This window comes from Cyprinodon variegatus, unplaced genomic scaffold (genome assembly GCF_000732505.1).
Source record: "Cyprinodon variegatus isolate N-32 unplaced genomic scaffold, C_variegatus-1.0 Scaffold555, whole genome shotgun sequence".
NCBI classification, from domain to species: Eukaryota; Metazoa; Chordata; class Actinopteri; order Cyprinodontiformes; family Cyprinodontidae; genus Cyprinodon; species Cyprinodon variegatus.
Genome location: NW_015151008.1, coordinates 359,203 through 369,546, shown reverse-complemented (window position 1 = coordinate 369,546; position 10,344 = coordinate 359,203). Strand labels below are relative to the sequence as shown.

The following is a 10,344-nucleotide window of genomic DNA, read 5'->3' as shown; positions in this document are numbered from 1 at the left end:
TATATTTGGACTTTTTATGAAGTTCAAAAATTATATTTTTTATTCAGAACTACTCTTCATATATTTTTTCCAGAACTGTGTTCACTGATTCTTATTTAAACAGATCTCTCACTGATCTCAAAAGACAGTTCATTACAACTAAATGTATTTAAGAACATTATGAAAATAGCAACTTAACACATTTTCAGAATATTATTTATAAAAGAGAATATCAGTCCATTTTGCTCCATTCTGCCACATAAATCCCAATAAATCAATCGGAGTCTGAGGTTTGTTTGTAATTAACTGTGAAGAGATTAAAGTAAATTAATCTGCTTGAAGGGAAACGTCTTTAGAGATCTTAGAGTCAGATAAGATTAGACTTTGTCTGCCGCTCAGGCTACAACTGAATCTCTGCCTCAAAAACTATTTTCTTTGGTTTTGTTTGGCGTTTCTATAGGTTTATTACTAACTTAAACATAAAAACTAATAGTGCAATAAAACATGGGACAGATGTTCTTAAAGTAAAAATATATCTCTATCTATAGATATATAGAAACATGTTACTTTACCCAACCTGTGGCCCTTCTGTTGTTGAAAGGATAAAATAAGACCAATGGTTGTCATTATGACTCCATTCTGCTCTATCAGGGAAAATTAGGTTTAAAAGGTGAAAACGTTCTGTCTAATCTGGCTGCTGCTGGTTGTGTTTTAGTGTCAGAGGACATAGAGAGCAGAGAGGAGATGGTGACGGTCACAGAAACAGGAATCACACAGGCCAAAACGTGAGTTTTAAACATCCAAACCTTCAGTGTCTGCTTTCTCCGAGCTGCAGCTGAACGCGGGTTTTGCTTCTCCGCAGCTTTGCCGTCGAGACGAGGGAGCAGACGGAGGTGAGCGCCGGAGAATCTGCTGCTCCCTTCTTCATTAAGAAACCCGTCCCCCAGAAGCTGGTGGAGGGAGGGAGTGTCGTGTTTGAGTGTCAGATCGCAGGAAACCCCAAACCTCACATAATTTGGAAGAAGAGTGGTGTTCCGCTCACCACTGGATACAGGTACGCTCCACGGTGCCCCCCTCATCGGGTTTATAATATAGAACTTGGTTCAGAGAAGATGATGCACTGTTTTCTTCCTTCAGATACAAAGTTGCCTACAAGAAGGACACTGGAGAATGCAGACTGGAGATCTCTATGACTTTCGCTGACGATGCTGGAGAATACTCTGTCTTTGCTAAGAATCCACTTGGAGAAGCTTCAGCCTCTGCCATCCTACTGGATGAAGGTACCTCCGTCTCTGGTTATCATCCTCATCTCTACGTTTATTGGACTAGCCTCTCACTACATTTCTCTTCGCAGAGCAATATGAAGCCTACATGAAGCAGCAGGACGTGACCTATAAAACCGAAGTGACAACCACCGTGATCCAGGAACCCCCTCCAGTCGTGACTCAGTACGAGTTCGAACAAAGGAGGGTGACGACTCCAATGAGCTTCGTCTCAGAGACGGTAACCTTTCCATCAGATCTGTGACCTTACAGGCTAAGCTATCCACCTCTAGGCTAATGGGAATGTCGTCCTCTTCCAGGAGTTCATGATTTCAGCGTTTGAAGAGAGGATCATCCAGGAGATCGAGATCCGCATCTTGAGGATCTCCTACAGAGAGTTGGTGACGGAGGACGGAGAGCTGATGGTGACTGTCGCAGAGGACCAGGCTCTGCAGCCGGCCTTTGAAACACCAGTGAAAAACTATCGGATCATGGAGGGAATGGGAGTCACCTTCCACTGCAGGGTGTCTGGAACGCCACTCCCCAAGGTGCAAAAAAGTTACTTGCCCCATCTCTTTAATGTATAGATCAGGCAAATCAGATCTGAACTTGTCTGTGTGGTAGTGATGATCTTGCTCTGGCTCAGGGAGTTTCTTTGTTAGTTTTATGATCCCTTAAATATTTTGTAGAGCCTCTGTTTAACAATTTCCTGTACAGAAAGCTGAAACGAACATTTTCAGGATTACTTCATTGATATGAATGAAAACCTTCTGCAGATCGTTTGGTACAAAGATGGTCAGCGCATCAGACCCGGTGGGCGGTACCAGATGGAGGTTCTCCAAGATGGACGAGCCAGCCTCCGTATGTCTGTGGTCCAACCAGAGGATGAAGGAGTGTACACAGCCTTCGCCTCAAACATGAAGGGAAATGCTGTCAGCTCTGGGAAGCTCTACGTGGAGCCCTCTGGAGGTGTAACCCCTCCCAGATACACGCCACAGCCGTCCATGCAGCGGATCAGGTCAGTGTTAAAGATCTGCTGATCTAATACTCCAGGTGTAAATAATGGGTCGAAACATGCCGGTTAACCGATACAATGGCGATTCCCTCTTTAGATCCGCCTCTCCTCGCTCCCTGAGCCGCTCCCCCGGTCGCTCTTCGAGCCGTTCGCCAGGACGTTCTCCGGCTCGCCGACTCGAAGAGACAGATGAAGCTCACCTGGATAGACTCTACAAACCAGTGTTTGTCCTTAAGCCTTCCTCCATAAAGTGCTCAGAGGGTCAAACCACAAGATTTGACTTGAAGGTTGTCGGCAGGCCAATGCCTGAAACCTACTGGTTCCATAACGGTGAGATAGATGGTGTTAGAAAATGTTTAGTAACATTTTATTTTTTGTTTGGCCTCTAAGAAATTAAGATCTTAATTTTCCTTCATTTTCAGGACAACAAATCGTCAATGACTTCACACACAAGATAGTGATTAAAGAGGACGGTACCCAGTCCCTGATCATCGTCCCGGCTGTTCCAAAAGACTCCGGAGAATGGACGGTTGTGGCTCAGAACAGAGCTGGACGAACGTCTGTATCCGTAACTCTCTCAGTTGAACGTAAGTCTGAATTTGGTTAAACCTAAAGGAACCTTCATAAGTCGCCATTACAGACATCCTAATTCTCCCGGAAGTTCTGGGAGTCTCCCTGATATAGATAGTTGTTCACGGATGCCGTGAGTTGTATAAATTATCCCGGATTTTAGACTTTGCAAGGTGGTGATTTTTTTTAATGCGAGTGAAAGCGGGCAGACAGTACAATAATTTGTGTATCATGTGCGGATTAGAACCACTAAGATTGCACATACAGCAAGAGAGCGCTGGGTGTGAGGAGGAGGTTACTGGTGAAACCTGTGCAGCTTGTCTGTCCAAACCGATGCTCTGTTCAACCAGCGTTCCAGGCCACCGGTTGTCAGAGCGCTGATTGGATTAGTCAGAAAAATAAGCCAATAAGTTTCAGTTTACACTTTTACAGTCGCCTCATTTTACAGCAGAATATACTAAAGTGTATCCATGTCAAGTGAAGGTGAAGAATGATGGAGTGTGCAAATCACACAAACAAAAATAATTTTAGGCAATTATTTATTTAAAAAAAACATGGGCACAGATGATTAATGCAAGCACATGAGCAACTATTTTATGGCACTTATTTATTATTATAAAGCATCATAAATAAATTATACAATAAGATGGTGATTTTCTGCATCATGAAATATCTACCTGAACCAAACTGAATTGGCCCACGTGAACTTAACCGTATATCACTAATCCACTACTGATGAAGGCACAATTTATCTTTATTAAATACTTGAAAACTGAAAGCTTGAAATGTGCAACTGTGAAAGAAAAAACAAAAAAACACCTCTACATACAAACTTGTGTCTGTGTTTATAATTTCTATTCCGGCCCATGATGGTGATAATCTTATGAGGTGTGTTTATCATGGCCAGAAAGATGGGACAGCTGTATGTTCATTTTCTTTTTTAATGTAAACAGGAGCATCTTGGCCAATAGTAGCTGGTGGAGTTTTCTCTGGGGGGGGCTATAAATTCAGAATAGACATATACCAAAAACCAGTCAAACGTATACTAAGTTATCTCACCAGTATATTTATATGAATGCCAACAACAAAAAACATTATAAAAACAAAACATAATTTCCTGAACAGAGGTTGTAGTTGTTTGGTTCAATAAGCATCTCCCTGAAATGGGTTTTTGGAACTTTGGATGTCTGTCATTATTAACTGTGGTGTTACTCTGGGATCTGCAGCCAGAGAAAGCGTATCCAGACCACAGTTTGTGGAGAAGCTGAAGAACATCACCGTGAGGCAGGGCACGCTGGTGGAACTGGCTGTCAAAGCCATTGGAAACCCCCTGCCAGACATTGTTTGGCTGAAAAACAGCGACATCATCAGCCCACAGAAGCACCCACACATCAGGTAAGTCTTACCTCATCGACAAAAGATTCTCTGTCACTTTAAAGCAGGTGGTTTGTTGGCTGACTTGGCTGGATGCTTTTTCTAGGATTGAAGGAATCAAAGGAGAAGCCAAATTTCAAATCCCTTCAGCTGCCGGCTCTGACAGTGCCTGGTACACCGCCACAGCCATCAACAAGGCTGGCAGAGACACCACCCGCTGCAGAGTCAACGTTGAAGTCGACCACGCTGCCCCTCAGATTGAGAGGAAGCTCATAATTCCTAAAGGAACCTACAAGGCAAAGGAGATCGCAGCTCCTGAGCTGGAGCCGCTCCATATGCGCTATGGCCAAGAGCAGTGGGAGGAAGGTGACCTTTATGACAAGGAGAAGCAACAGAAACCAGTGTTCAAGAAGAAGCTGACCTCCATCAGGATGAAGCGTTTCGGTCCGGCTCATTTCGAGTGTAGGCTCACTCCCATCGGAGACCCCACCATGGTGGTGGAGTGGCTGCATGACGGGAAGCCTCTGGCTGCTGCTAACAGGCTGCGGATGGTCAACGAGTTTGGCTACTGCAGCCTTGACTACGAGGTCGCTTACGCTAGAGACAGCGGCGTGATTACCTGTAGAGCCACCAACAAGTTTGGAGTTGACCAGACCTCAGCTACCCTGATTGTCAAGGACGAGAAGGGCCTCGTTGAGGAATCCCAGCTCCCTGAAGGCAGGAAGGGAGCCTATCGAATGGATGAAATTGAGCGTTTTGCTCATGAAGGAGGGCCTGCAGGGGTCAGCCTTGATGAAGAATCCGAAAAGACAAAACCTGATATTGTCTTGCTTCCAGAACCAGCAAGGGTGCTGGAAGGGGACATTGCTCGGTTCCGCTGCAGGGTGACTGGCTACCCGGCTCCAAAGGTTAATTGGTACCTTAACGGACAACTCATCCGCAAAAGCAAGAGATACCGACTCCGTTACGATGGAATCTACTACCTGGAGATCGTAGATGTCAAGTCCTACGACTCTGGTGAGGTCAGAGTAGTTGCAGATAACCCATTAGGCACGACCGAGCACACCGTGAAGCTGGAGATCCAACAGAGAGAGGACTTTAGATCAGTACTGCGGCGTGCCCCAGAACCCAAAGCTGCTGAGGTCTCTCATGACTCCGGCAAAATCGGATTTGATATCGTCAAGGTAGACAGACCTAGCGAGGTCCCACAAGACAGGGAAGTCGTTATGCTACGTAAGGCCCAGAGAATTGTTCATGAGAAAACCTCAGAGGAGTCTGATGAGCTAAAGAGCAAGTTCAAGCGCAGAACGGAGGAGGGTTTCTACGAGTCTATATCTGCAGTCGAGTTCAAGTCTCGCAAGAGGGACGACTCCTATGAAGATTTACTAAAGAAGACTAAAGATGAGCTGCTTCATCACATGAAGGAGGTAGAAGAGGCTGAAAGGAGGAGGCTGGAAGAGCAAGGAAACATCACCATCCCCACGATCAAACCAGAGAGGATCCAGCTGTCACCCAGCATGGAGGCTCCACACATCCTGGAACGCATAGCAAGCCAGACTGTTTCTCCAAAAGATGAGGTTCACTTTAGAGTCAGAGTGGTTGGCAGACCTGAGCCTGAGTGCCAGTGGTTCAAGAACGGTGTCCTGCTTGAAAAATCGGAGCGTGTCTACTGGTATTGGCCAGAAGATAATGTGTGTGAACTGGTAATCCTAGATGTTACAGCAGAGGACTCTGCAAGCATCATGGTCAAGGCCATAAATGTCGCCGGAGAGTCCTCCAGCCACGCCTTCCTCCTGGTGCAAGGTAAATCCACATGCAAAATCCTTTCTTTTACGTTCTTATCATGTTTCTTCTGACCTCAAAGTTTAATTATGTGATTCTTTTGCAGCCAAGACAGCCATTAGTTTTACTCAAAACCTAGCAGATGTCAATGCCAATGAGAAGGACACCATGGTGACCTTTGAATGTGAAACCAACGAACCATTTGTCAAGGTCAAATGGCTGAAGAATAATGATGAGATTTTCTCAGGAGACAAATACAGAATGCATTCTGACAGGAAGGTCCACTTCCTGTCTGTGCTGATGATAGAAATGAGCGATGATGCCGAATACTCCTGTGTTGTCATTGACGACGAAAACATCAGGACAAGCGCAAGGCTGCAAGTAGAAGGTATTTACTCCTGATTCCTATTTAATAATGTCAGGTTTGTGTGTAAATCAGATCAAGGTTCTTGATGTTCTTCTGTACCTCAGGTGCTGCTCTGGAGCTTATCAAACCCCTGGAGAGCATCGAGGTACCAGAGAGCTACGCTGGAGAGTTTGAGGTTGAGGTGTCCCGCGAAGATGCTGAGGGAACGTGGTTCTTTGGAGAGAAGGAGCTCTCTCCCAGTAGCAAATATGTCATATCCTCCCGCCGAGGACGACACACACTGGCCGTTAAGGACGTCAGGAAGGAAGACCAGGGAAAGTACACCTTTGTTTGTGGAGATCTGAGCACCAGTGCCGCGCTAAAAATGAAATGTAAGCATTTTAGAAGACTGTTGACTCAAAGCAAATATAGCATATATTTCTAATCTTATTTCTCATAGCAACATTTGATTATTGGTTGATGAACATGTTTGTGCTCCATGCAGTGCGCCCAGTGACCCTGATGCAACCGCTGACTGACCTCACTATCTGTGAGGGGGACATTGCTCAGCTGGAGGTCAGGTTCTCTCAGGAGAACGTCGAAGGAAACTGGCTTAAAAACGGCCAAGCAATCTCCGCCTCAGACCGTGTCCACATCGTCATTGACAAACATGTACACAAACTGCTAGTGGAGAACGTCAGCAGAGAAGATACGGCGTCCTACTCCTTCATAGTTCCAACTCACGACATCTCCACCTCGTGCAAACTCAATGTGCAGAGTAAGCGTTGGGTTTCTCATGAAAGTGAATGCACCACTCCACCTTGGTCCATTTGGTCTTTACTTTGTACTTTATTTCCTTAAAGCCATTGACATCGTGGTGCCGTTGAAGGACGTTTCGTCCACCGAGGGCACAAAGGCGGTCCTTGAGTCCAAGATCTCTGCTCAGGACATCAGCTCTGTCAAATGGTACCACAACGACAAACTGCTGATGCCCAGTGACCGCGTCCAGGCTGTGGCAAAGGGTGCCAAGCAGCGCTTGGTCTTCACCAGGACCTTTGCTTCAGACGAAGGACGATACAAACTGGTGGTTGGCAAGGTGGAAACCAGCTGCAACCTGACTGTTGAACGTAAGTTGGATTACATTTTCTCCTCATGAGGTTTGTAAGTTTCAGTCCTAATGTCATGATGGTTGTCCTAACAGAGGTCCAGATTGTGAAGCACATGGAGGACAAAGTCTGCTCAGAGTCCCAGAACGTTACCTTCAGCGTGGAAGTTTCACATCCTGGTATCGACCCCCTGTGGACCTTCAGAAACCAGCAGCTCAAGGCTGGGGCCAAATACAAGATAGAATCCAAGGGTACTTCTCACTCTCTGGTGGTCTTTGACACCATGAAGGATGAGGAGGGCCAGTACATGTTCCACGCTGGAGAAAAGACATCCAGTGCTCAGCTCACTGTCTCTGGTAGGTGAAAACTCAAAGCTATGAAGAAGTTCAGTCAGTTAGGCATACATTGACTTGATTTTTTTGCTGGGGGCAGGTGATCATCTGCAGGCTGGATTTAAAGCCGCTGTTGTTGTCACCTTTTTCTCCCTCTCTGCCCAAATCAGCATCAATAATACTTTAAAGCATTTCTCAATCCTCTTTTGCTTTCATGCTATGTTCACACCTTACGCAATTTGAGCAGCTGGAGCAACCACTTTAAATGCAAAGTCTATGGTTGACACTCATCAAAAGGTCTTGCAGTGCATCTAGAGCAGCAGGAGCAGGGCATCTGGACGGATCTAGAGTAGCAGGAGCGGCGCCTCATAAGCTTCTGAGGATCTGAGGCGCGTGACACGCTTCACTAGCGGCAGCCAAAGTTGGAAAAATTACATTTTTGCTGCCCTACGTGCTACATCAACCAATCAGAGAAGCTGATCTGGGAGCTGGCAGGGAGACGGACACATCGCTGCTGATGGAGAGCGCTATGATCACTCCAGTAAAACAGTTTAAACACCTAAATCAACTTAAAATATCAAAACCTGCCGGCACAATATGTTCACTTTTATTATCCTGCTGCCTGCAGTTTGTGCCACATACCTATAAAGCGCTAACATCTACTTCTAGCTGCCACCTACAGTAAGGGGAAATCCCCAAGAAGTTACTGAGCCTGAGGCAGCTGCTTCTGGGGATTCCCAGTGAGAGCAAATCGGCAGTTTGCGGGGATCTGCACGCTCCGTCAGAGAAATATTATTTTAAGGCAGGATGGTAATCTGGAAGAACTGAGTGCACAGTCAATGATTTAAGGTGGACTTTCTCAGTTAAAAATAGATTCAAGCTACTTTTTACTTTTCATTGATCACAGCAAATATAACAACACCACTCTCTGCTACTGAGCACAGGAGCAGCAGAAGCATCAGACACATTTGTCCACACTTTAGTGGATGTGCTTTAGGAGCATAAAAGAAGCTCTTCAGGTGTGTCTGACCTTTATTTGTACAAGCATCAAAAATGAAGCAGCAGGCGCTTTTTTGCTGCTAAAATCTTATGCGGTGTGAACGTAGCATTGGAGTTCCTCTAAAAGCTATTTTAGTGACGACTTTAGCAAGGAATTCTGGAGTGTTCAGGATAGGCAACCAAAAAGTACATGTTTTTTTTTTATTTCAGTATTTTTAGAAAACAAAAACAGTATGGAAATAAAGGTGATAGAGAAATAGGGAAGGTTACATAACAAGACCAACCAAATATTAATGTTTCAAAACTTTCAATTCAAAATCTGAAAGCCATCAATATGACCACATTAGGGGTTCTAGTGGTAAGCAGATGAATGCGGTCGCTGTTTCATGTGTTGGTCAAAATAAGTCATCTGGTTTCAACTGTAAATTAACAACAAAACAACAGGGGAAATACAACATAGTCACAGCTGTTTCTTTATGCAACCACCAGGTGGAGCCATCACACGTCCACTGCAGGACGTGGCGGTCGCCGAGTCTCAGACTGCTGAGTTTGAATGTGAAGTCGCCAACGCAGACGCTGAAGGCAAGTGGCTGAAGGACGGTCAGCCCGTGGACTTCAATGACAACACTGTGAGCGAGGTGAACGGGGCGGTCAGACGCCTCGTCATCGTCATCACCCGACCACAGGATGTCGGAGAGTACACCTATCAGGTGGCCAACTCTAAAACCAGCGCCAACCTCAAGGTGGAGGGTGAGTACCAGCTTCCCAAACCATTCAGTCACAAGACAAGAAGCTGGAGAGAAGGTAATCCGAGGATAAACGTGGAATTAATGAGTTCCTCTCTTTTTGACTGCAGCGGTGAAGATCAGGAAGACTTTAAGGAACCAGACAGTCACAGAGACCCAGGAGGCCATGTTCTCTCTGGAACTCACCCACCCGGACGTGAAAGGATCCCAGTGGATCCGGAACGGAGTTGAACTGCAGAACAGCGACAAGTTCGAGATCATCTCAGAGGGAACGATCCAGACTCTGAAGGTCAAGGACTGCAACACACAGGACGAGACGGTTTATTCCTTCAAACTGGGAAAACTGTCCGCCAACGCCAGACTCAACGTAGAGAGTGAGTACCTCTACCCCTAAACACAATACCGTCCAGCAGGTTTTTCTTTCTGTTTAGTTACCCCTACTACTCTTTATCTCTGTAGCGATCAAGATTGTCAAGAAGATTAAGGATGTGAAATCCCTGCTGGACGGCACAGCCTCCTTCGAGCTCAGCCTGTCGCACGACAACGTCCCTGTGAAGTGGATGTTCAAGGGCGTCGAGCTGAAGTCGAGCGAGAAGTGCAAGATTCTGTCGGAGAGAAAAGCTCACAAACTGATCCTGCAGAACGTGGACAGCAGCAACGCAGGAGAGTACACAGCTGTGGTTGGACACCTGCAGTGCAGCGCCGTGCTTACTGTAGAGGGTACGCAACACTGAACACGCTGTCATGAATTATTAAGAAGGAAAAACTTTCAATAAAGAAAGTGATATAAACTACATTTACTCTACAATGTTTTTTTCTTTTCTCCTCTAAAC

At 45.7% G+C, this 10,344-nt stretch overlaps 1 protein-coding gene across 1 annotated transcript in view; it reads left to right on the top strand.

Moving 5' to 3' along the window:
* ttn (titin) overlaps positions 1-10,344 on the top strand; it is a 206,646-nt gene that overhangs the window by 15,811 nt on the left and 180,491 nt on the right. Inside the window, exons 15-32 of the mRNA XM_015391676.1 lie at positions 695-764; positions 842-1,033; positions 1,117-1,259; positions 1,334-1,482; positions 1,562-1,789; positions 2,018-2,259; positions 2,354-2,586; positions 2,679-2,843; positions 4,053-4,221; positions 4,307-6,003; positions 6,089-6,370; positions 6,454-6,720; positions 6,834-7,106; positions 7,192-7,455; positions 7,530-7,790; positions 9,255-9,515; positions 9,622-9,885; positions 9,971-10,231. Of these exons, the coding sequence (XP_015247162.1) occupies positions 695-764; positions 842-1,033; positions 1,117-1,259; positions 1,334-1,482; positions 1,562-1,789; positions 2,018-2,259; positions 2,354-2,586; positions 2,679-2,843; positions 4,053-4,221; positions 4,307-6,003; positions 6,089-6,370; positions 6,454-6,720; positions 6,834-7,106; positions 7,192-7,455; positions 7,530-7,790; positions 9,255-9,515; positions 9,622-9,885; positions 9,971-10,231 (5,421 nt within the window). The remainder of the gene's footprint in view (positions 1-694; positions 765-841; positions 1,034-1,116; positions 1,260-1,333; positions 1,483-1,561; positions 1,790-2,017; positions 2,260-2,353; positions 2,587-2,678; positions 2,844-4,052; positions 4,222-4,306; positions 6,004-6,088; positions 6,371-6,453; positions 6,721-6,833; positions 7,107-7,191; positions 7,456-7,529; positions 7,791-9,254; positions 9,516-9,621; positions 9,886-9,970; positions 10,232-10,344) is intronic.